The 24,021-nt window shown below is 45.5% G+C and overlaps 1 protein-coding gene across 2 annotated transcripts in view; it reads right to left on the minus strand.

Moving 5' to 3' along the window:
* Window positions 1–22,002, minus strand: part of AMN1 (antagonist of mitotic exit network 1 homolog) — a 30,354-nt gene extending 8,352 nt beyond the window's left edge. Inside the window, exons 1-3 of one of the 2 annotated variants that reach the window (XM_066633999.1) lie at window positions 21,827–22,001; window positions 16,468–16,600; window positions 7,316–7,460 (exon numbers count right to left, since the gene is read on the minus strand). In XM_066633999.1, coding sequence (XP_066490096.1) covers window positions 7,316–7,460; window positions 16,468–16,600; window positions 21,827–21,879 — 331 coding nt within the window. In that variant the 5' untranslated portion in view covers window positions 21,880–22,001. Of the gene's footprint in view, window positions 1–7,315; window positions 7,461–16,467; window positions 16,601–21,826 lie in introns of both variants that reach the window. The other variant, XM_066633998.1, reaches the window with a different exon arrangement.
* Window positions 22,003–24,021: the final 2,019 nt, after the last annotated feature.

A 24,021-nucleotide genomic window follows, 5' to 3' on the forward strand; every position in this document is an offset into this window, starting at 1 on the left:
TAGGCTGATGGGTTCTGAGCTGTCTGTGACAGATCAGGAGAGAGATCTTGGGGTGGTGGTGGACAGGTTGATGAAAGTGTCGACCCAGTGTGCGGCGGCAGTGAAGAAGGCCAATTCTATGCTTGGGATCATTAGGAAGGGTATTGAGAACAAAACAGTTAGTATTATAATGCCGTTGTACAAATCTATGGTAAGGCCACACCTGGAGTATTGTGTCCAGTTCTGGTCACCGCATCTCAAAAAAAACATAGTGGAAATGGAAAAGGTGCAAAAGAGAGCGACTAAGATGATTACGGGACTGGGGCACCTTCCTTATGAGGAAAGGCTACGGCGTTTGGGCCTCTTCAGCCTAGAAAAGAGACGCCTGAGGGGGGACATGATTGAGACATACAAAATTATGCAGGGGATGGACACAGTGGATAGGGAGATGCTCTTTACACTCTCACATAACACCAGAACCAGGGGACATCTACTAAAATTGAGTGTTGGGAGAGTTAGAACAGACAAAAGAAAATATTTATTTACTCAGCGTGTGGTCGGTCTGTGGAACTCCTTGCCACAGGATGTGGTGCTGGCGTCTAGCCTGGACGCCTTTAAAAGGGATTGGACAAGTTTCTGGAGGAAAAATCCATTATGGGGTACAAGCCATGATGTGTATGCGCAACCTCCTGATTTTAGAAATGGGTTATGTCAGAATGCCAGATGCAAGGGAGGGCACCAGGATGAGGTCTCTTGTTATCTGGTGTGCTCCCTGGGGCATTTGGTGGGCCGCTGTGAGATACAGGAAGCTGGACTAGATGGGTCTATGGCCTGATCCAGTGGGGCTGTTCTTATGTTCTTATGAAAATAGCTACTGGAAATAGTTCAATTTCCCCCGTCCCCAATAAAAAACCTCCACCTAATAGTTCCTCCCTCCAGACTTCAAAATTTCCAGAAATTTTACATCTCTACTTAAGTATTCACATAGTCAGTAGTAATAGTAAATACTTCTTTTCAAAACTATCTTGACAGCGGAAGTCCCGCCTTTTTCCTGGAAACCCCGCCCCTTGAGGGGTTCATGTGACCCCTCAAACTACTCCTCCCGTCACCGCCAGCCAATAGGAAGGGGTTTTGTGGCGCCAGGATATTTGGTATGGCGGGAAAAGGAGCCCGCCAATGAAGTGTTGGAAAGGGGTTCATGTGACCCCTCAAACAACTGCTCCTGTTGCCACTAACCAATAGGCGAAGGTTTTGTAGCTCTTGGACCACCGAACGGAACCAATGGGAAAAGGGAAATGGGAACAGGCCCAGGCATGCCCCTGTATTTAAGGTTCTGGCCTTTAGGGAAGGGAGAAAGCCGTACAGCCTGCTGCAGCCATGGCGTCCCCTCTGAAAAGCACACCTGCTTCGCCTTCTGGGATGGAGACTCCCCAGAAGCCCTCCGATTCTGAAAGCCACGCTCAGCAATTGTTCAAGATGGAGAGCCCTGAAGGCCCAGAAACCATGCAGCCTTCTGAGGTGGAGACCCCAGTCAGACCAACTGATTCTCAAAGCCTACCGCGAGCACCTATGAAGCAGCAGAAATGCAAACGTGATGATGATGAAAGCTCAGATGTGTTACCGTTTCCATCTCTGAACCTGGTTTACCAGTTTGCAATGGAAGATGAGGCCGTACCTCATGAAAGTGAAGCAGAGAATGAGCCATTGCCAAAGGTAAAATCTGTGTGCGTGAGTGCATGCGTGTGCATGTGCGTGTGTTGAGTGATCTGTAAAGGAAAAAAAATACTTAATGGTGTTTTTTTCTGTAGGGTAATCCAGAGGATGAGAAGCAACGTCAAGACGCTTACAAAATTTTACGTAACATCCTGGGTGTTCTCCTGCCGGACAGACATAACAATCTGACATCACAAACATGCCAAAGAATCACAAAAAGTGTGCTGAGAGCAACCCTGTACGCCATTGTGAAATACTGTGTGAGCAAGCACTTGGAGGATTCATGTGAAGGATGCAGTATTCGTGCCCCTGCCCAGGAGGCTCATGAATGTTTTGACTGGACTCATGAATTTATTACAGAGAAATTGTGTAGGATTATGAAAAAATTAAATATTGGCTGCATTATCCATACAAGCTTGTGTATGCGTTTTCGCTGGGGTGTCTTGAAATTAAGCAAGATTTCCCAGAATACCTGATGGGCATGCTGGAGCAATTACAAAATGATTCTGAACCCCACAAAATAACTGATAAGTTTATCAGATTTGAAGATCGTGTTTTTTTGTTTTCTGTTGAAAGAGTAGTCAGGGCAAAGCCATTTTTGTTTTACCTGTGCTGAGGGGGTTGCTTATTAATGATATATGTGACTGTATGGAAATAAAATCAGATATAATTAAATATCAGATATAATCAGATATATCAGATATATATATATATATTAAATATCAGATATAATCAGATAAAATCAGATATAATTAAATTAAATATTTGACATCCAAAGCGGAGTGAAGCAGGGCTGTGTTCTTGTGCCAACCTTGTTTGGGATTTTCCAAATGCGCTGCCTCCGACGCATCCTCAGCATCACCTGGCAGGACAAAGTTCCAAACAACACAGTCCTGGAACAAGCTGGAATCCCCAGCATGTATGCACTGCTGAAACAGAGACGCCTGGCTCGGTCATGAGAAACAGAGACGCTCGGTCATGTCGTGAGAATGGATGATGGCCGGATCCCAAAGGATCTCCTCTATGGAGAACTCGTGCAGGGAAAGCGCCCTACAGGTAGACCACAGCTGCGATACATCTGCAAGAGGGATCTGAAGGCCTTAGGAGTGGACCTCAACAGGTGGACCTCAACAGGTCTGTCCCTGGCCTCTGAGCAGCCTGCTTGGAGGCAGGCTGTGCAGCATGGCCTTTCCCAGTTTAAAGAGACACTTGCCCAACAGACTGAGGCAAAGAGGCAAAGAAGGAAGGCCCATAGCCAGGGACACAGACCAGAGACAGACTGTACTTGCTCCCAGTTTGGAAGGGATTGTCACTCCCGAATCAGCCTTTTCAGCCACACTAGACGCTGTTCCAGAACCACCATTCAGAGCGCGATACCATAGTCTTTCGAGACTGAAGGTTGCCTACTACTACTACTACTACTACTACTACTACTACTACTACTACTACTACAATTAAATATTTACAGGACTTGCGTGTTAGTGAAAAGAACATACTGGTTGTTGTTTACAATAAATTTTGTTATGCATTATTTCATGTGAATGTAGAAGTATTTTAATACTTAGTACAGAGAAGACAAGGGGAATGTGAAATAAAAAAAAAGATCCATGGGAGATTCAGAAGTTTTTTAACGTTCATGTGAGGGGATGCTTATTAATGTCATATGTGGCTGTATGGAAATAAAATCAGATATAATCAAATTTTTACAGGACTTGCGTGTTAGTGAAAAGAACATACAGGTTGTTGTTTACAATAAATTTTGTTATGCATTATTTCATGTGAATTTAGAAGTATTTTAATACTTAGTACAGAGCAGACAAGGGGGATGTGAAATAAAAAAGATCCATGGGAGATTCAGAAGTTTTTAACATTCCTAAACTAATTAAGTTTCAGGGGTGAAAAAACAAAGAAATTGATGAACAACCGCTTAATTAATCAATGAGTGACATGGGAATTGTTTTTGATCGGTTATAGGATATTTTTTCCAGATGTGAAAACAAGTATCATCAGGGCCTTTTTTTTAACATTCCTGAACTAATTAAGTTTCAGGGGTGAAAAACAAAGAAACTTCCCGTTACTTGTTTATGCATGGCCTGGGAACAGACATTGATTGATTGATAGGCCAGGTATGGGGGTGGAGAGATTTTCCCTATAAAAGTGGGACACAGTCTGTGTGTTATTACTGTGTGACTATTACTGCTATAGTCCTCTTCCCTCTACCTCCTAATTCCCTTTCCTGATGCATCCTGTTGTTTTTTATCATAACTGATAGACCTAGAATTGTCTTATTGTTACTTTATTTTTCAATGCCTGTTAATTTTAGACACCTAAAAAAAAACACTTTTGCAACAGATCTCTCATATTTCAGAACATTCATGCCTGGGACCTTTGCTCATCTGGCTCTGCTGTCCTGGGCAGTCTTGCAGAGAAAGAAATCTAAAACTCTTGGCTAGAGATAGAAATGTGGCTGTTTTCTGAGCATTTAGGTGGATAGGACGCCTGACATACACACAGAATACATGATTTTTATATGCATCAGCTTTGAGGGATAAGGCCAGTCAGAGATATACCACAGGCTCTTTACCAGATATAGAACAATTAGATAAAATGATTACAAAAAAGTCCATTGCCACACAAATCCAATTCCTGTGACCTGTGTGTAGCAACAGGAAATCATCAATCATTCGTAATTGGGAATGGGAAGAGATAATTCAGCTGCTATAATAAAGGATAATGGTTATACTAACAAAAGATAATAACATAAAAATACGTGCACGAATACATATTAGAAGAAAAATTGGATTAGAATAAAGATTGGATTCACAAATTAAGAAAGCAGAATACACAGATAAGCAATTTTTGCTGCCTCTAATCTTACAAGTAGGCCCTTTCCATGCAGCCTGACCTTGAGAACCAGATGCTTGCTGAGCCCCACAGTTCTTTACTAACACCAAATTTCAGCTCAGTAACCGAAACTTACATTAAACAAAGAAGTCAGATTTCTCCCACAAATCTAAATGTTCACTTGGACAAAGATCAACAGGACTAGCTTTGAGGTAGTGACTGAACTGCCATTCTCCCACCTCTTCCTCTAGCTAGCAACATAACATCATAACATCCGCGATTATCCTGTTTAAGAAATAAAATGCTTTTGACTTAAGTCCTTTTGCAGTCTCTGCACTACTTTGCTAAAGAACAAGGCACTAGCAATGGCTTGATCACCCACTGGGCAAGCAGTCAAATTGCAGACCAAATTCCACTCCATCCAAATCTCAAGTGCAGTCTCCTCCGATAATCTGAATTCAGTAAGTAACACGCTCTGTCATTATGAAGGACTGAGTCTAGGCTTGAATGATGGGAACAATTCTAGCAGAGGTAAGGGAAGCAAAATGAGATCTGAGCAGCCTGTGGATGTAGGAAGAAATGTTGCAGGTTACAGGCAAGGATGAAACTGGACACCAGGAGGATTTCAAGGAAAACAAGCTTTCTTTCTTTCAGCCAGCTGATAGTCACAGAGGAATAATTTCCAAAGTCTGTGACCCCGATTCTTTCCGGGCTCTGAGTTGATATACAAAACAAATCTTCATTGTAAAGCATTGGCTGGACTTCTGATTGGCAGAATGCAAATTGCAGAGCCTTGGATACATCCTTGATTGGCAAACAGCATAACACACGAGGGGCTTTCCCTGCCACAAGTAGGTTACAAAAGGTCACTTTAGCATATCTTTACTAAATATATTTCTATGGAAAGTCCCCTATAGATAATCTTCAGCTAAGCTGGCCTGCATAATATCTCTTTGCCCTTTCCGACCACCTGCTCGTCAAAACAAGCTAGATACAGTTTAGATGAACCTTTTGTGGTTAAGCTAAGTCGGCAACACCTTGCCTTCTGTCTGCTTTCGACACAGAGCACCTAAAGGGCATATTTTCTAGCATAAGCAACAAAGCACAGGCCTTGACTTTGGTCAAGGAATGCTTTAGCTATGACCAGGCCTAGATCAGGGCCTGGGCTGGTCTATACACTTTAAATCTTGGGGTTCTTTTTCTCTCTCTCACAGTATTACCGACCCAGCAAGAACAGCAAGAGAAATGAACAGGGCATCACAAAACAAAAAGAGATACTAGTAATCAACAGCACAATCCTAACCACCACCCCCACCACCACCCCCAAAGTCAGCACAAGTCCCTTGTGCCAGCTCCCAGCTATTGCAAACATGCTGTAAAGCACATTTGTGATGACTTGGGAGGAGGATAGGCCAGCGCACAGTCATGAACTTGCCCTGTGGAACCAGCCCTGCTCCTGGAGGAGGTAGGTTTGTGTGAGTCATGGCAGGTCAGCACAGGGGGTAGGAGGGGGTGGTGGAAAGGAGGAATGAAGGCAGGAAGGGGGTGTTTCTGGTTGGAGGGGCGGCCAAAGAGCAGATTGGGTCCCAGAGCGGATTGGGGATCCCAACACCATCCCTAGCCCAAGCGGCGTTATTTGGGCTGCTCGGATTTGTGCCACAAAACCGTGGGTGCAGATCCAAGTAGCCCTATAGGGCAGTCTGGGGCATTGCTCGGGGTAAGGGGAAGGAAATCCTCTTACTCCGAGTTGCGCCCCAGACTGCACCAAACCCGCGCTGGATATAGCGCAGGTCAGTAGGCCTGCATGTTCCAGTGCAGGTTAGGAGAGTGCCCCAAGTGTAATGCAAAGAGTATAAGAAAGGGGATGGGATGGACAAGGCCAGAGGAAGGCTCAGAATGTCTGCGAATGCTTTCAGGGCCTATTACATTAAGAACAGGGAAATTGGAGGGAAGGATATCACAATAGATCCAGAATTTTGAATATGTGCTTCTAGTACATCACTTCTAATACAAAACGTTTTTAACAAACTATTAACTGAACATAAGAAAATAACAACAGCCCCACTGGTTCAGACCATAGGCCCATCTGGTCCAACTTCCTGTATCCCACAGTGGCCCACCAAATGCCCCAGGGAGCAAACCAGATAACAAGAGACCTACATCCTGGTGTCCTCCCTTGCATTGGCATTCTGACATAGCCCATTTCTAAAATCAGGAGGTTCCACATACACATCATGTCTTGTAACCCATAATGGATTTTTCCTCCAGAAATTTGTCCAAACCCCTTTTAAAAGCATCTAGGCCAGATGCCATCACCAACTGATTAAATAATTAAAAGTAACTCTATGGGGAAGGATGTTAGCTCATTGGTAGAGTCCACCTTTGAATACAGAAGGTTCCTTAGTCAATCCCTGGCACCTCCTCCAATTCAAACATCTCAGGAAGCAGGGCTGGGAAAAACTTCTCTCTGTCAGAGACCCTGGAGACCTGCTGCCATTCAGGGCAGACAATACCGGGCTAGATGGCCCAGTGGGCTGATGCAGCATAAAACAGTTTCTTATGTCATAAGCAAAAGCTTGAAACCATTTTTAAAAAAAAGAAAAGGAGAAGCGTACAAGCTCCAGAACATCCATACAGGAAAACACTTGTCCTCTGTGCAATTCTTTTATTTACTAAGAACAATTCAAGAAAAAAATCTTGAAGAATAAAAAACAAAAATGGAATATAATGTCTATCCCAGTGACCTTTGAAGTCACTCTCAGACAGTTATATAACATACCTTCAGAAGTGATGGTTGGTCTGTTTTCCTTCCAAACACTTAAGTTAATTTTTTTAAGCTGCTTGCAGTGACAAAGTTGGTGCAGGGCACTGTCTGAAATGTTGCAATCCCGAAGGTCCAGGGCCTCCACTCCAGGGTGCAGAATCTATAAACCAAGCAGTCCAACGTTACATGATGTAGCACAAGCACTACTCCAAATCACAGACGGCTTTCAGGATCTGTCATAAGTCCCCTCTTAGACACCTGAGAATGAAATATTTTTTCAGCAGAACACACTTGGGTTGAGTCATAGATTGAAGTTGGAAATTATTTGGCCTCATTAAGTACCTGACATTGATACAAAACCTTACAGTAACATTCTGACATTTGGGAGGAGTTGTTACTCAAAGTACCCAAACAGACTACAAGGCTAGATGCCTATCTACTTTCAAGGTTGTGTTTGGAAATCTGGCTTCTGAACAGAGTATCCTCTGTTCAGTGTGCTGTAGAATAGTGGTTCTCAAAGTTTTTGTCACTGGGACGCACTTTTTAGAAAGACAATCTGTCGGGACTCACCAGAAGTGACATCATTAACTTGGAAGTGATGTCTTGGCTGCACGTGACATCATCAAGAAGGAAAATATTTAACACCACCCATTCGACAGAATCAAATCAAATTAATTAAATAAATTTTTTAAAAAAATTATTTAAATTTTTTTAAATAGGAGAAGAAACCTCCTAACCTGCCCAAGCAGTTGCTGATCTTTTTAAAAACAATTCTCCAAACATCCAAAAGGCTGCAATCCTATCCACACTGACCCCAGAGGAAGCCTCACTGACTATTATTGTTAAAAGCATATACATAGTAGCCTATTAAAAGTACAGATCTGTAACTTTTCCCCAAATGTAGTCACATACCATCAAGCCTAATAAAAATAAAATACAAATTTAACTGAATGGGGACCCACCTGAAATTGGCTCGCAACCCACGTTGTGGGTGTCAACCCATAGTTTGAGAAACACTGGTGTAGAAGTATAAAGCTTTACAAGCTGGTATATTTCAACCTTTAGCAAAACAAGAACGCTTTGGCCTTATTAGCATTTGATTAAATCTTAACCTTGATATTATAGGCTCGTGACAGCAAAATGAGCAGATGGGAAGTGGAGCAAGGTGACTGAGAGAGAGTAGGAAAACACCTAGAAACATTGACATTGGCCTAACCACAGGAATAGGGAAGTTGACTACCACAAATATATTCCATTGGTATCAGCCCTGTTCTTGTGACTGGTAAACAAGATTTCTGTTTACCAGAAAATACCGGCCAGAAAAGGAGTTGGTCAAAGACAGATGGTCCCTCTTTCTGGCCTTTCCTTTTCCCTCGGTGGGCCCTAGCAGCTGCTGCATGCACCTGAAGCTGCTGTTTCTCAATGCCAAGTCAGTGAATAATAAGACCAGCCTGATCCAGGATTTAATCATGGAGGAAGGACCTGACCCAGCCTATGTCACAGAGACCTGGTAAGATGAGGTGGGTGGGGTTAATTTCACCCAGCTGTGCCCACCACTGCACCTCTGTGCACCTGTGTTCTCTGTGTGCACCTGCAATGACTCCTGGGTCAGAGGTGGTGTTGCACTGTTCTACTGGGGTGCTCTGTCCAGCAGTATGAAGAAGCTGAGTGCCTAAGCATGGTGCTGAATGGGTGAGACAGGACAGGGATTCTGTTGGTGCACTGATCACCTCGATGCTCAGCAGGCTCCCTGCCTGGGCTGGCAGGGGCGATCCTGCTGGTGGCGTGAAAGTGCCATTGTGCTGGAGGATTTCAAAGTCCATGCCAAGGTCCCAAGTGCAGGTCCAACTCAGGATTTCATGGCTGCTTTGAAACCATGGGCCTGTCTCAGCTAGTTGTGGCTCCAATACACATGGCTGGGGACACACTGGACTTGATTTTCACTTCTGAGCAGAGGGTGGGTGCTGTAGGAGATTAAGGTTTCTCTTTTGACATGGTGATGGATTCAAAAAGCCAAATTAATTAATGGAAGTAGGCAAATGAGAAACAAAACTAATGGCATAATAACTAGATGGCATAAGTAGCTGAAGTGATGGGAAAACACGCTATTAATGATTAAGGAAACATTACAAGAAATGATTATTATGTACTCTTAATGTACTGAGAATATAATGGGTGTATAATTGAGTGTACAATCTAGGTGCAATTATTGCTTCAATGTGTACCTGGATCCTGAACTATAATGTGTATACAGTGTTTATAACTATAGTTTATATATAGTTTATAGTATGAATGTTATTATATATACATATGTTTTATGTATATGACGATTGCTTAAGAATCTTTGGGCAAAGCAGTAGCCATCTGATCCTCATCTCTGTCAATGATTGAAAACATATATATGAAACTGTAATAAATATTTGAGTAGCTGGTCGTTTTGAGATTTGGGCTGCCCCTGTATTGTTAAGTGCTCCGGACAATTAAGAGATTTATGAATCTTGCTTCCTGTGTCTAACTTTCTGCAGTCAAACAGACTTTCATGGACCTTTTAGATTCATTTTTTTTTTTGTCCACAATAATGAAGAAACCACTTATTTCTAGGTGAGATGTAGACTGCTGGTGATGACTTCACAGGGGGGAAGCAGTATGGTTTACCCCCAAAGGCGATACACCCACTGCTCTGTTTACCCTCCAGAATGGGGAAGTCATTAGAGTGGTGGATCAAATCACTCCCATGTGACCCTGGCCAAGTTGCAGAGTCCAGTTGGCTCCTTGAAGAGATAAAGATGTTGAAATGACATGGCAGACATCTAGAGCAGGGGTCTCCAAACCCCGGCCCGGGAGCCAGATGCGGCCCGCAGAGGGCCTCTATCCGGCCCGCGGCCAGTCTCTGATCCCCTGAGAGCCTCTGGCCCAGTTGACCAAACACAACCAGAGCTGTGCTAGTGGGGTGGGGGAATGGGGGTCCATTTAAGTGTGTGCGCTTTATTTCTCGGGCTGTGTTGGTGCTTGGAGAAATCCTGGACATTTGAGCCCATTCATTCATTTCAGTCATTCATCTAAGTTCCATCTCTAATGTATTTATTTAAATTTTATATTTCATTTTTTTTCTGGCCCGCGACACTGTGCCAGATATTCGATGCGGCCCTTCAGCCAAAAAGTTTGGAGACCCCTGATCTAGAGGCATGGTGGAGGAAGACATGCTATGAATCTGACCAAACACGGTATAGAGCACAACTTAACACCTACTCAATGGCAGTGGTGGCAGCAAAGATTTTGGAGCTCTGTCTGGAACCAATTGAAGCCTGCATGAGGGTAATAAACTGAAATTAAATCCAGACAGAGGTATCCCTGATCAAGAAGACTGTGATGCAAGTATTAGATTCTCAACTTGCTCTGGATGGGGTTGCACTCCCCTCTGAAAGAGCAGGTGTGCAGCGTGGGAGTCCTCCTGGATCTGCATATGTTGTTGGATATTGGCTGTGGCCAGAGCGGCCTTTGCCCAACTTCGGCTGGTGCACTGGTTGCAACTGTACCTGATATAGTCAGATCTGGCTAAGATGGTCCACTCCCTAAGGGACATCTCATCTAGACTACTGTAACACAGTCTATGTGGGGCTGCCCTTGAAGATGGTCCAGAAGGTACAGTTGTGCAGAATGCAGCAACCCATGTGGTCACCAGGGCTTGGCAGTCTGATTCTGCCATGCCATTGATTCGGTGCTGCGCTGGTTGCTCATTCAGTTCTAAGCATAATTCAAGATGTTGGTGATTACTGTCAAAACCCTATGTGTCATGGGACCAGGATATCTGAAGGACTGTCTTCTTTCAGATAATCCTGCCCAACACCTACGATTAATCAAATAGGGCCCTGCTTAGGACAGCACCCACCATTTAAGATGGTGGCAACAAGGTGCAGGCCCTTCTCTGTTACAGAACCATATCTATGGAAATAGCTATCAGAAGGTCTCAGGTGAGCCCCCTTTTTATGTGGCTTCTGGTGGGGTTTAAAAACACATCTGTTTTGCTTAACCTTTGAGGAGGGATGATTTCTGCAGGTGATCCATTTTAGTAACTGTTTATGAGTTTGTTTTACCAAATGCTATTTTTACGTTTTTTATTTATTATCAATCCGCTCCTATTGTATTGCTGTTAGTACTTGTTATTACATTGTATTTTACACAGTTTTTAGTAATTTTACATTATGTTGTATGCTGTTTTGAGGCATGGAAAAGTAAGATGAAAACATTTTAAATAACCAATAGCTAGCTATTAATTTGTGTGCTTGCATATTTGTACAATGTGACATTGAATACAAGCATAAAATATCTTTCTGACATTTTGGGAGGAGAATTCAGACAAGACATACCCTGTCTGCGGCTTCTGTTCTCCACTGAACTGATGCCAGTCTTTGAATAAAGACTCTCATGGAGTGTTCTTGAACTCAGAGTGAAGCCTGCTTATTGTGCCTTGATGGTGGTTTACTTTAACTTTAGTGCATTAAAATACAAGGATCTGTAACCACTGTTTGAAACTAGTTTGTTTTAAAGAGTTACAATTAAAATAAATACAGTTCCCCGAGTTCGAATATCATGAACTTTTTGAAACTTATAAGAGCAAAAGATGGGCTTTGAGTTTAATTGAATAATTGAACCAGTGACTGCAAGCAGCCTCATTTAATCAAGCTTGGCATTAGCTCTTATAGTATAAAGAATACCGTGTTTAGCCTAAGTTATATATGGTAAGAGGAACAAAAGCCTTGGTGCATGTGTTGCAAAACGTTTGTGCTTTTGGGGGCTTTCCATAAGAAGTCTCAGCATAGAAGTGAAAGACTATTTTTCCTGTAACAAAGGTAACAGAAACCAGTAACTTCCTCCTGCTAGTTGTGCAAAAACTAGAACATAACAGTACTTTCCTATACAAAGAAGCAACTTGTCTATATAACATGATATATTTCTTGTGACTGCCTCAGAGCCCAGTCCTAGGCTCGATGCACTGGCTTTCTGCTGGTGCGCAGTGTCACAAACATGCCGTAAGGCACATTTGCAAGGCGTACTGCCAGGTGAGCACCCGTGCTAGCGCAGCGCTGGCCGGTGCTGGGCTAGTGCCGGGCAGGTGCCCGGCCTCCACCACTTGGTGGTCGCATGGACCGCCGAGCCGCAGAGAGGAAAGCGGGGGCGGGGGGAGGTGGGGAGTAGGCGTTCCGGGAAAGCGGGGGCGGGGGAGGTGGGGAGTAGGTGTTCCGGGGAAGGAGGAGGCAGGGAGGAGGCATGCTGGGGGCAGGGAGAGGGGAGGGAGGGAGATGGGTCTGGTGGAGCTCAGCTCCACTGGATCCAGAGTGTTCGTGTAGGGCTCAGCGCCTGACACAAACACTTTTCCCTCACTGCCGATCCATTACAGGGCTACTTCCCTTATCTGGGAGAAGGGGACGAAAGTTCCCTTTTCGCAAAGTGCTGTCTTTGGCTGCTGTTGGCATGCAGGATGCAGCGGCAGCCATTTTTGATGCCGCTGAGCCGCGTACCATGTGAGCTCAGAATTGGGCTGCCCATCTCTGTTGACCATCTCTTTGTTTGGTTAGCAGGGCTCTTTCTCAGCAATGTTACTTTAAATAAATCTATTTTGTCATGACTTTTATTTTTGGGCTTTAAATTCTGCCTCCACAAACAGAAAACAAAGGCTCTCTCTCTTCTTCTTCTTCTGGGGCACACAAAGGAGGAACAATAATAAGGAGCCAGCAAGCCCACAAATTGCCAGCTTGTTCTAAGACTTAAGTCATAATTTGTAATTTCAAAAATGTATGCTTCAGGGTCCACAGAGTGGCTGCCAGTGACCACACACTGGATCTAGGGCAGTATACCTAGGGCTTAACAGTCACTTCCTTCCCATTCCCCTCTCTTCCCTTGTTTGGACATGCAGCTTACCAGGGAAAAGCCTTGATAGTCTGAATCCACTGACACCAACCTAAAAAAGACTAGCTAGAGGAGCTCCCCGGGCAAAACTCCTATCCTAGAACAATACTGGACCTCAGGGGTCTCTATCAAAATCACTCTCACAGTAGCGCCTACAGAGCGAGGAGATGTGACAATCACTGATTTTTCCCTTAACAAGGCATACTCAGGATAATATGCAAAGAGCTGATTAAAATGCTGACAAAAAGAAAAAAAAGATATAACAGAAACAATTGAACAAGAAGAGGAACCAGAAAAACTGAATTTGTAAAAAAGGATAAAGAATATTGGAGCAAAGTCAAGAATGACAGTCCAACAATCATACAAATGGCCAACAGATGGCGCTGAGACGCTTCTGAATCCCACACAAGCCTGGTTTAACCCATTTCTGCCCAGCCCACATGTGTACATGTTTGATCCCTATTGCATATATGCAATATTGGGCAGAAATAGCTTAACTCAGAGCTAGCCAGTTTTTGGAATGACTTTGTAATAAGCTTATAACACAGAGAGAAGACAGACTAAAATAAAAATAAAATCCTCACAGTTTCTCACTGAATATTGCTTTTTGTCCCTATGATGATGGAACCACTAGCTACACTTGCATCCCCCCAAGGGCCTCTACTCCAAAAAGCAAACTGAGTGAGGTTCTTGAGCTGCTGAGAGACTTCTCTCTGCTTGGGGTCTTATCCTCAGTTGTAATGATGTCACCTGATCTCTGCCTGGAAGACTGCTTCAACCCCCAACATGCATTTTCACTCCAGTAAGCCATCAACAATGGAATCTCAGCTCTGAACCACAGACTGAGTTCCAAGCTGGCTCCTACATTTGAAAATAGACAAAATATACACAGAAATACACATAAAAATACACATTTTATGCCGGTAGGTTACCTCAACTTTCATTCTCGATATACCCAGTGAAGTACTTGCAAGTGTCGAATTTGAACCTTCTTAGGAGCTGTTTTTTATTTCAAAGGATGTATTTATTGCTGCAAAATCTAGCACCAGTTCCAAGGTTTTAAGGAACCACCATATACCATTCTGGAGTTATGAGTAGTTAATTATGCCATTGCCTTGGACAGCCAGTCAGCCATTTTGAGGATTTATTTATGCTTGACAATTTTAATAGCTTTGCTATTACTAATACGTCTGAATATGGAAGACAAATCATCTTAAGAACTTTAAAATTCCCCTAGCTGCTGAAAACCAAGATAAACACAATTTGCTGACGAAAAAGAAACAATGGTGTTAATGACTGAAGTCATGAGGTACATTACATACATTATATGTACCCATTAGGCGGGTGGAGAGAGAAATGTACCTTTGATGCTCCAGAACAAGGGTTGGCAACATTGTTTGGCACAGCGGCCAGAGGCCATGTCTGTAAGTGGATGGCAGGCCACTGTGCTGTGGCGTAACTTCTAGACCAGGGGTGCTCAATAGGTGGATCGCGATCTACCGGTAGATCGCGAGGCAAAATGAGTAGATCGTGGAGTGCCGACCCCCCCTTCAGGTGCCTCTGGGAGGAAACGCCGGGAGTAAGGCCCATTGTACTCAATGGGGCTTACTCCCAGGTAAGTGTGGCTAGGATTGCAGCCTCACAGCCTAATCCTAGGCATGTCACTCCTGTTAGACTCCTGTATAAGTCCTGTTATACTCAGTGGGGCTCAAGGTACACCAACATACATTGTACACATAAATGTTATATGTTATGATGGCGCGAACATTGTAAAAAAAACTCTGGTAGATCTCCAGGCCTTGCTGGGTTTCAAAGTAGCTCTCGAGCCAAAAAAGTGTGAGCACCCCTGTTCTAGACATTCATTGATGACATCATCATGTCATCTGAGTTACTGAGCTCCACATCGATATTGGCTTCATGTTAAAGGGAACAGTGATGATAAATGGGTGGAGATTGGGTGCCACGCAGCAATCCAGCTTGCCAAAATACCGGTTTTTTCAGTCTACAGCAGGACCACACCCAACAGCCCACAAGGCCACCTCCCCCAGCACACACCGCTCACCACACATCACCTAGCATGGTGCTCGTGTTGTACTCCATTGCAGGCACGAGTGGCAAAGCTTCCTATTCAATTTGCTGAATACCAGACAGCCAATAGCAGAGCCTCCTGCCCAGGCTCGCAGAGTCCCAGTGCCACTGCCACTTCCTGGGGAAAAGTGCCACCTGTTGCTGTGTTATGGTCTGGAGACTGAGTGCCAGAATACTTTGGGTGGTGGGCCAGATTCGGCCTATGGGCCTTATGTTTACCCCTGATCTAGAAGGTATGTAACTCTGAACTGACTCCAATGAAAGCTTCTTAGAGAAGGCAGGGTTTTGACAACTACTTCATTAAAGCATCCCCAAGCTGAGAGCACATAATCTGTATAATGCAGATAAACACTGGCAACATCATTGTTAGCATCTTGAAACATTAACTAAGTCGTTCCCCTTTGTTCAACAGAAGCAGAAGCAGTTGTCTTCCGGATTAACAGAAGCAACAGACAATAGAAGCAACAGACAACAGACAGACAACAGACAACAGATTAACAGATAACAGAAGCTGTTGTCTTCCAGATTAAGACAGCCAGATCTCACAGTCTTTTTAAAAGCTTTGGTGTCTAGCTTCCCCTGGGGGCTGGGGATAAGAATAGGCCCTCAGTTTGGCTGTACTTGTCATAAGAGGTGACTAAAAAGCCACTGGGTAGATGGGACTCATCAGCCTGGGAAGGCAGCTCAACTGAGAGAAGGAAAACTCTGATCCCAAACCTCCACTGCCTTGTGGCTACATCTAGTTATAGAAAAGGCTTCAGAAGTCAACCTCGAGGCAACACCTGCGATGCCGCTGGAACCAACCATATTGGCCTCTGCCTTTCCATTGGACCATTTCAGCGATGTGGAGAGGGGGGACTTGCTGCATGGGAAACAGTCTATCCTCCATATCTACTTTACCAGGCTTCGCACTCTGGAGAGGACACTCTGTTCCAGAATCACTATTCAGAGCGCGATACCATAGTCTTCTGAGACTGAAGGATGCCAAAACTGTCTAGCTACCTTTGGGCCAGTAGGTATCTCCCCCCAGGGCTTACACACAGATTTTACAAGTTGCCTTAGTTGAAGCTTAGTTGAAGCTTGAGGTTAGATGGCAGGAAAGAATAATGTATGTCCCATTTTAAATCACTATAGTGGGAGCATAGCAAAAGAATGTCTCCACAGGATCTTACCGTACTAATATTTGAATCAGTTATCCATCCGTGAACGCTCAGAGATTTAATCAGCTTATCTTTGATGTTGGGAGGCAGAGGCTTAAGATCAGCAGCATATCTGGAAATGTTCCTTGTTATGCATTGAAGACATCTTGGGGGGGGGGAGAGAAGGAACAATAGAAAGTACTCATAAGATAGCACCATTTGTAGGGTCAATTACACAAGCACAAGTTCTTAGATTGTAAGTAACAGGCAGGGATGTATCATTTCCCACCTAGCACAAAAAATGAGGCTTTTTCAGTATATAGAAAGACAGGGGACCCAGTGGGTCTCCCCAGCAAAATCAATCCATCATGGATTGAAATGACTTCAAATCTGTTCTAATTAAAAAAATGTTTAAAATGCGTTCTGAATGGGTTACATGAAATAATTCTGTAGACCAGTGATAGTCAAGCTGTGCTCCAGGAAACACTGGGTTGGACACTTATCACAGACTTCCTATTGGAAAGATCACAAGCAGCAGACAAGTTTCCTAGTGACATACGGTCACAAGAAAGTATGTATGGAAGAAAAAGAACTCACACTTGTTTTGCAGCACCCTCCACAAGAGACTGTGGGCCCAGTCCTATGCTGCCCTGGCACCATGTGGTACAGTGGTGCAGAGACAGCCACCACTGTATCCTGAGAGGCCAGAGAAACAGCCAGAAGTCTCCTCGGCATAAGGGAATATTGGTTCCCTTACCCATGTAAAAATCCGGCAACCTTGATGGGTCTACTCATCAATTTTAGGGGCAGGAGGTCTGGCTCAGTTGGCAGAGCTGCTGCCTTGCATGCCTGAAGATCTGCCAGTTCGAAACAACCGGAAGTACCCAAGAACTGACGACACGCTGATATACTGATGAGCGGACCCTCGGTGGCAGAGAGGAGTTGCCGTCAAGTGGAGCGTGGGAGGTGAAGGGCCAGAGAGAGACCAGACCGGGAAGGAATCCAGCTGGAAAGAGGAGTTCTATGAAAGACTATGTAAAAATCCCTACGGGGGTTTAGAACAGCCTGCCTATGTAAACCACCTTGGATTAAAGTCTGAGGAGAAATCTGATGACCAAAGAAAGGCAGTATATAAATACCTGTATAAATAAATAAATACTCAGAGCTGCACCAATTGTGGAGCTGCACCTTCAAGGCTCAGGAGGGGTGACAGGATGCAGCGGAAGCTTTTGCTGCCATCCCCTTTCCCGTCCCAGGCCTGAACTGCCCTCTGGCGTGCCCTACCCCACCCTGTTCCGTGCCTTCTCCACCTTCCCTTGCCTTCCTCTCATCCCAAAACACCTCCCCACTGCTTGGCTGGGATGCTTACCACTGTGCACTCCTCTTTGGCATCCCGCTGGCACAGAGGCCTGGCACGGCTCGTTGCCCACTAGCAGCACTTTTGCTACAGCCATTGCCAGGGCAGTGTGTGGGCTGCCAGGGCAGCATTGGATCGGCTACCCATTTCTCAATAAAAGTCATAAGAAGAGAGCCCAAGCACCAGGCACAAGGCAGCTGGGTGAGTCTCCCAGAATGATAGGAACATGAGTTTATATAGTAGCATTTCATCACACAATACAGGAAAGTCACTCTTTGGTTGAAAGAGAATATAAATACTTAAAAGGGATATCAGGGGTGGGTTGGAGAAGGCTATCTTCTAACTGAAAAAAGCTGTTTGTCAGAAGACAGTCTGTGGTGAGCTACTTCCCTGTTCTGGTTGTTAGGCTAACTTCTCTATTTTTGCAGTATTTTTCCACTCACTTGGAAAGTACCCAAAATTCCTTTCAATATCTTAAATCCCTCAACCTTTGCTACTATACCATTGCTACCATTTGTTTCCAGCCCCAATTCAAGATACTGGTATTGACCTTTAGAACCCTTCATGGTTTGGGTCCTGGTTATCTGAGCAACTGCCTTCTTCCATACATTCCACTTCAATCTCTAAGGTCATCTGAGGGGGCTTTCCTTTATGTACCAGCTTTATCCCAAGTTACAGAGATGGCAGCATGGAGGCAAGCCTTCTCTGTAGTGGTGCCACAACTATGGAATTCCCTACCTGGGGAACTAAGAACTATCCCCTCCCTCATGGCTTTTTGGCAAGCATTTGCCAAAATTCAAAACATTTCTGTTTAGTCTGTGTGTGTGAAATGTCATCTGTATCCCTCCTATTCCTCTGTATGACCTTATTTTGTTTTCATTTACTGTTGTTTATATTGCGGTGGTTGTTTACGTGTTTAAAATCTAAAATTGAGCATCTGCTCTGGCTGAGGAAAGGCAGGGAATAAATCTTTTAAATGAATAAATACTATAGGTCTAATGCAGTGGTTTTCAGACTGGGGCGTCGCCTGAGGGCCCAGCCTGAGGGCCCTGGCCTCTTTCCCCTTAAGTGGCAGAGGCAGGGAGGAGGCAGTGGCGCGATCCCTAGGATCGCACGGCTCAAGGGGCTACAAGGACTTGGCTGTACTTACCACAGCCTCCTGCAGCCTCCCAGGGATGTGGGGAGACCTGCGCAACCTTCTGCAGGGCTCCCCAGGTCAGAGAAAGTGAAAGCGGAGTGATTGCACCCCACACCGCTAAACCGGAAGTGGGGTGCGATTGCGCCACTTTCTCTTCTGATGGGGCTGCAGGGACTGGGATGCACTCACCAGTCCCTGCAGCAGCATCCTAGGGGTGCGGGGAGCCCTTTGCGAGCGCCTGCAGGGCTCCCTAGGTCAGGGAAAGTGAAACCGGAGTGATCATACCCCACTTCCGGTTTAGCGCAGCAGGGTGCAATTGCTTCGGTTTCACTTTCCCTGACCTGGGGAGCCCTGCAGGTGCTCTCTCCCTGAGAGTTTGAAAACTGTGGGTCTAATGTATCATGAGCAAAAGCACTACTAATTAATATATATGAGTCAAAAAACCCCAATGCTGGTTGCTAGGCTAATATAATCAATGACCAAGGGCAGTGATTCCCAAACTGTGGGTCAGGATCCACTGGAGGGTTGTGACCTGAGTTTTGGTGGCTTGCCAAAGGGTGATGGAAACATCAGATAACCAATTGCCTCAAGCCTGGAGGCTATCCAAAAATCAGATACTTTAGCTGCTAATTATCCTGCAAAGAGATCAGCTCCTGCAGTTTGCAAGATAGCTGCTAACCGCTCTGCAAGGAGCTGAGCTGCTTAAGTTTGCAAGCTTGTGGAAATATAGGGAGATAAGTGTTTCAGATAAATGTTTGAAAGTCTTTTTTCAGTCCCTTGGAGGGAAAAAAGCAGTGGCAAGGGGCAGGGATGGGCAATTTTCCCAGAATAGGTTTCCCACGCAGTGATCTGATATTGTTACTTGAAAAGATTGTCTCTTGTTATGATACAGTACATACTGTACTGTAACAACAAACTATAAACTACAGTAATGCCATGCACTTCTCAGTAAATGTAATTAGGAATTAGAATCCTGCAGAAGTGTAAAAATAAGTGGGGGTGAGAGATGAAGACCCACTGGTAGCCCAGTCCTATTTATTCAGAAGTAAGCCCCATCAGATTCTATTAGATTGACTCCCAAGAAGTTACACACAGAACTGAGCCCCGAAAGCCATAACTGGAACTGTTATGGAGCAAAACACAGAAGCACAATTTCTAACCAAAAAAGTCCCTGGGGTCAATCCTACTTGATTCTAAAAGCCACCTACTCCTGCCTCTTATTCCCAGATGGGGTTCCTGCAGACACGGAGAAGGGGTACAGCTGGCAGATGAACAGAAAAACACCAGCCTCGTCCAGCCTTGCACTTTGAACAGCAGCTTAACAATGAGAAGCCAGGTTTTTACAACATAAACATGAACATTCATCACCTACCAGTGTCAGAACTTGCAATGTCAGTTGCAAGTCAGAACATTGTTAAGAGGCACAGCTGCAATAACTAGTGTTACCAGGTACAAAGGGGGACAGAGTGCCCATTACAGTGGTTCTCAAACTTTTAGCACTGGGACTCACTTTTTAGAATGAGAATCTGTCAGGACCCACCGGAAGTGATGTCATGACCAGAAGTGACATCATCAAACAGGAAAATTTTTGGCTATCCTAGGCTGCAATCCTACCTACACTTATGCAGGAGTAAGCCTCACTGACTACCTTTGTTAAAAGTATACACATAGTAAGTAGCCTGTTAAACGTACAGATCTGTACCATTTCTCAAAATGCAATTACATCCCATGGGAGCAACAAGTCTGATATATTAAAAATAAAATACTGAAATGGGAACCCACCTGAAATTGGCTCACGACCCACCTAGTGGGTCCCTGCCCACAGTTTGAGATACACTGGCCTATATAAAACATACACACACATATACTGAAAGCCTCAGTATTTATATCAGAGTGCCTCAACCTTTATCCATTGTATAGAAGAGGGAATTTTGTCAGGTGCAGCTCCACATGGAAGGGTTTAAAAAGCTGCAAATGGGGCATCTCTTCCAGTGTGGTTAGTGAGCAGCCGCTAGACAAAAGGAGGGTCACATTTTTATATAGCATTCTCTGGTTGATTACATTGCTCTTCGCTCATTGGTTAATTCTGCAAGCATTTTTCCGTTCCCCTATTTCTGGCATAAGCAGACAACCATGTATCAGGGCAGTCAGCCAGAAGAGTTCTTGTGTTGAAAGCGGCACAGCCAACTTCTTGGTTTCCGTGGACCCAGCGGAGCATGACCAGCTGACTGTCTTGGTTTCAGTGGGCACACTAGAGCAGTGTTTCTCAAACTGTGGGTCGGGACCTACTAGGTGGGTTGCGAGCCAATTTCAGATGGGTCCCCATTTATTTCAATATTTTATTTTTAATATATTAGACTTGATGCTATCGTGGGATGTGACTGCATTTGGGGAAATGTTACAGACCTGCACATTTGACAAGCTATTATGTATATTCTTTTAACAATGATAGTCAATGGGACTAACTCCTGGGTAAGTTTGCATAGGATTGCAGCCTAGGATTGTTACAGATTTTCCTGCTTGATGATATCACTTCCAGTCATGACATCACTTCCGGTGGGCCCTGACAGATTCTCAATCTAAAAAGTGACAGAGTGCCTATTATATATAGATACATATGACACACATATCACGGGCACTGCCCCCCTCTGTATCTGGTAACCCCAACCATCACCAGCTGAGAAACTGACAGCTGCATAAGGGAGGGATGCGAGGCGGCTCTCTGCTCATGCTCAGAGGCGCCCTTGTTCTGCTGCTCGCTGGCTCAGCTGAAGGCTTGACCGGGGCCAGGGAAACAAGGGGGCGTGAGGGGTGCTGGGCGAGGGGGGCGCCTGCTCTGCTCTGCTCCTGGCCCGGCGGGGGGTCGAGGGAGGCCTCTCAGAGAAGCGGCCACTCACAGGTCCAGGAGGGAGGGAAGGGCCGCTCCGCCACCGCTGCTGAAGCGACTCATGGCCGGGCCCGCCCCGGGCCCGCTCAGCGACGCGGAGACCCTCCTACATTTCTTTGCCTGCACAGGCCGGCGTCCGGCCACCTCTCACAACGCGCTATCTTCGCTGAACTCAGGGAAGCGGAGTTGGAGTTCATAGAGCGTCCCTAGGCCGGAGCGGAGCACGCTGGGAGATGTAGTTTTTTGCCGTGGCTCGCCTATGCCTCTGGATCAGGCGAGGCCCTCCTGGTCCGGACTCCTGCATCCCACACTGGCCCAGCACCCGCCTCAGGGAGCACACGGCGTTCAGACAGCCTGCCTCTAAGACCAGGAGGCTGCACAATCCCCTCATGGCTGGTCCCCTCTGGTGAACTTCCCTCCATCGGTCTGCCCTGTCCCCTTTCCAAGGCACAAGGCCAGCGCCATCCCTCATGATGTGGCAGGGGGTTCCACAGACTAATCTGCACTGCGTAAAGAAATTGACACCATCCCCTTTCCAAGGGACAAGGCCAAGCACCATCCCTCATGCTGTGGCAGGGAGTTCCACAGACTAATACGCATTTGGTAAAGAAATTGACATTGTCCCCTTTCCAAGGCATGAAGGCCAGGCGCCATTCCTCATGCTGTGGCAAGAAGTTCCACACACTAATACGCACTGGGTAAAGAAATTGACACTGTCCCCTTTCCAAGGCACGAAGGCCAGGCGCCATCACTTATGCTGTGGCAAGGAGTTCCACAGGCTAATACGCACTGGGTAAAGACACTGTCCCCTTTCCAAGGCATGAAGGCCAGGCGCCATAACCACATCCTATGGCAAGGAGTTCCACAGGTTATCTTACGCACTAGGTAAAGAAATTGACACTGTGTCCATTCCAAGGCACAAAGGCCAGGCGCCATTACTTATGCTGTGGCAAGGAGTTCCACAAACTAATATGCACTGCGTAAAGAAATTGACACTTTCCCCTTTCCAAGGCACAAGGCCAGGCGCCATCCCTCATGCTGTGGCAAGGAGTTCCACAGGCTAATACGCACTGGGTGAAGACACTGTGCCCTTTCCAAGGCACAAGGCCAGGCGCCATCACTTATGCTGTGGCAATGAGTTCCACAGACTAATACACACTGGGTAAAGAAATTGACACTGTCCCCTTTTCAAGGCATCCAGGCCAGGCGCCATCACCACATCCTGTGGCAAGGTGTTCCACAGGTTAATTACGCACTAGGTAAAGAAATTGACAGTACCCTTTTCAAGGCAACCAGGTCTGGTGCCATCACCACATCCTGTGGTAAGGAGTTCCACAGACTAAGCACAAGATGGGTAACGAAATTGACACTGTCCCCTTTTCAGGGCATGCAGTCCAGACGCCATCACCACATCCTGTGGCAAGGAGTTCCACAGACCAAGCACAGATTGGGTAAAGAAATCGTTCCCTTTCAAAGGCATCCAGGCCTGTCTGCCCAACACAGAAGCTATAAATTCTGCTTTACTACTCACTTTACTCATGGGAAAGGGTGGAATGTTCCTGTAGCAGCAGCCATTTTGGGGACACACTGGATGCAGTGGCAGCTCAGGATTTGGCTGCCTGGCTGCAATCCTATCCACACTTACCTGAGAGTAAGACCATTGAATATAGTGGGATTTACTTCTAAGCAGGGCTTTTTTTCTTATGGAACGAAGGGGGATGGAGTTCCAGCAACTTTTTGCAGGGGCCCCTCCCCTTCGGAGGCATTCCAGGTGACGTGGAGGAGGACGGACGGACAGCCAGCCAGCCAGCCAGCCAGGGAGACGGCTGCGGCACACACGGAACACCCAGGTACTGGCTTGGCAGAGGAGGAGGGGAAGGAAGCTGTCTGGTGCAGCCCCCTTGCCAATCTGCAGTCTAGGTGTATCTACTCAGAAGTAAGTCTCATTGTGCTCAATGGGGCTTGCTCCTGGGAAAGGGTGCATAGCCTTGCAGCCTGAGAGCCCAAGCCTATGCATGTCTACTCAGAAGTAAGTTCCATTGTGTTCAATGAGGCTTACTCCTGGGAAAGTGTCATAGCCTTGCAGCCTGAGTAGACAGGCAGAGGAAGGGCTCTGAGGCTGCATTCCTCTCCACACTTTCCTGGGAGGAAGCCCCATTGACTCTAATGGGACTGACTTCTGAGTAGACAGGCACAGGATTGGGC

This window comes from Tiliqua scincoides, chromosome 7, assembly GCF_035046505.1.
Source record: "Tiliqua scincoides isolate rTilSci1 chromosome 7, rTilSci1.hap2, whole genome shotgun sequence".
Lineage (NCBI taxonomy): Eukaryota > Metazoa > Chordata > Lepidosauria > Squamata > Scincidae > Tiliqua > Tiliqua scincoides.